A 1,185-nucleotide genomic window follows, 5' to 3' on the forward strand; every position below is an offset into this window, starting at 1 on the left:
TACCATTTAAATTTTTTTAATTAAGTTTCTGTTGACGTTAACCGTACAAAAAATATTAGTAAAATATGAATTTATTTATTTACCCATATTCTATATATTTATAATATGGTTTATATAAAATGAGGATTTCTCCCTTTTTTATTTCTATTCTTTTACAGTATCTGAAATATATATGTAAATATCAATAGAACATAAGATTGCCACAATAAACAAAAACAAAGGTAAAGAACAGAGTGAAGTTGAATAATATTTTACTATTGTTTTTTATCTTATGCTCAAAGATTGGGTTTGAATGATGCTGAAAAATTGAAGAATTTTTTCAATGGATTGAAAAATTATATCCATAAAAAAAATTATCTTTGATGATCCTAAAACTCTTTAAGATGCATTTTTATTTAGCAAAATTTTATGAAGAACAATGGAAAAATCCATTTTCAGGAGTTTCAAAGCCAGAATTATCTTACCATCAACAAATTCATATTTAAAAAAAATCATCAACAAAATTACAGTCAATAATTTTTTATCCAAAATCAACAATTCAATTATACAAATTCTAAATTTCAGGTTCAGCAATAAAACCACGACAAATTCAAATCACAACAATAATTTTAGATCTCTGCAATTGGAGCTTCTGATTCAAGAACCAACTTACTTACATGCGAAGCACGAGGTCTGAATGCCGGCGATTATATGTGGTGGAGAACAGAACCGGCTGAGGAAGACAACAACAACTACAGCGATAGAACTACTCAACGAGACGATGGCGCGTGATGCACGGCCAGAAATGGCGCCGTCCGAAAGGGAAGGTGGAGACAAAGGTGTGCAAGACGGCTAATGTGGCGATAGCAAGAAGCATCAACGAAGATAGATGCAGATCTAAGCGAAGGAAGTGGCGCCTCCACGAAGGAAAAGCGGACAATCGCGGCAACAGAGGGCAGAACAGCGACACTAACGACAGAGAGCAGAACAACGATGATGAACAACGGAGGTTGGTTCCGTCGCATTCTTCCAATCGTGGCTAAGCCACTACCACTCACATCCGAGAGAAGAAACACTAAAGAAGCATTGAAGATTTAATATGTAAGGGGAGAGTTTAGACTTTCTGAAGCCGGATAAATGATTAGGGTAATTTTAGAATTTAGAAAATATTTAAGTGTCCTCAATTAAGTCTAGTATCCTTAACTT

General features: G+C 34.0%; 1 protein-coding gene across 1 annotated transcript in view; it reads left to right on the top strand.

The window, feature by feature from the left end:
• The window catches only part of LOC110271564, a 5,623-nt gene continuing 5,208 nt past the window's right edge, over positions 771 to 1,185 (top strand). The window contains exon 1 of the mRNA XM_021122545.1: positions 771 to 988. Coding sequence (XP_020978204.1) covers positions 771 to 988 — 218 coding nt within the window. The remainder of the gene's footprint in view (positions 989 to 1,185) is intronic.

Source organism: Arachis ipaensis, chromosome B04, assembly GCF_000816755.2.
Source record: "Arachis ipaensis cultivar K30076 chromosome B04, Araip1.1, whole genome shotgun sequence".
Classification (NCBI taxonomy): Eukaryota; Viridiplantae; Streptophyta; class Magnoliopsida; order Fabales; family Fabaceae; genus Arachis; species Arachis ipaensis.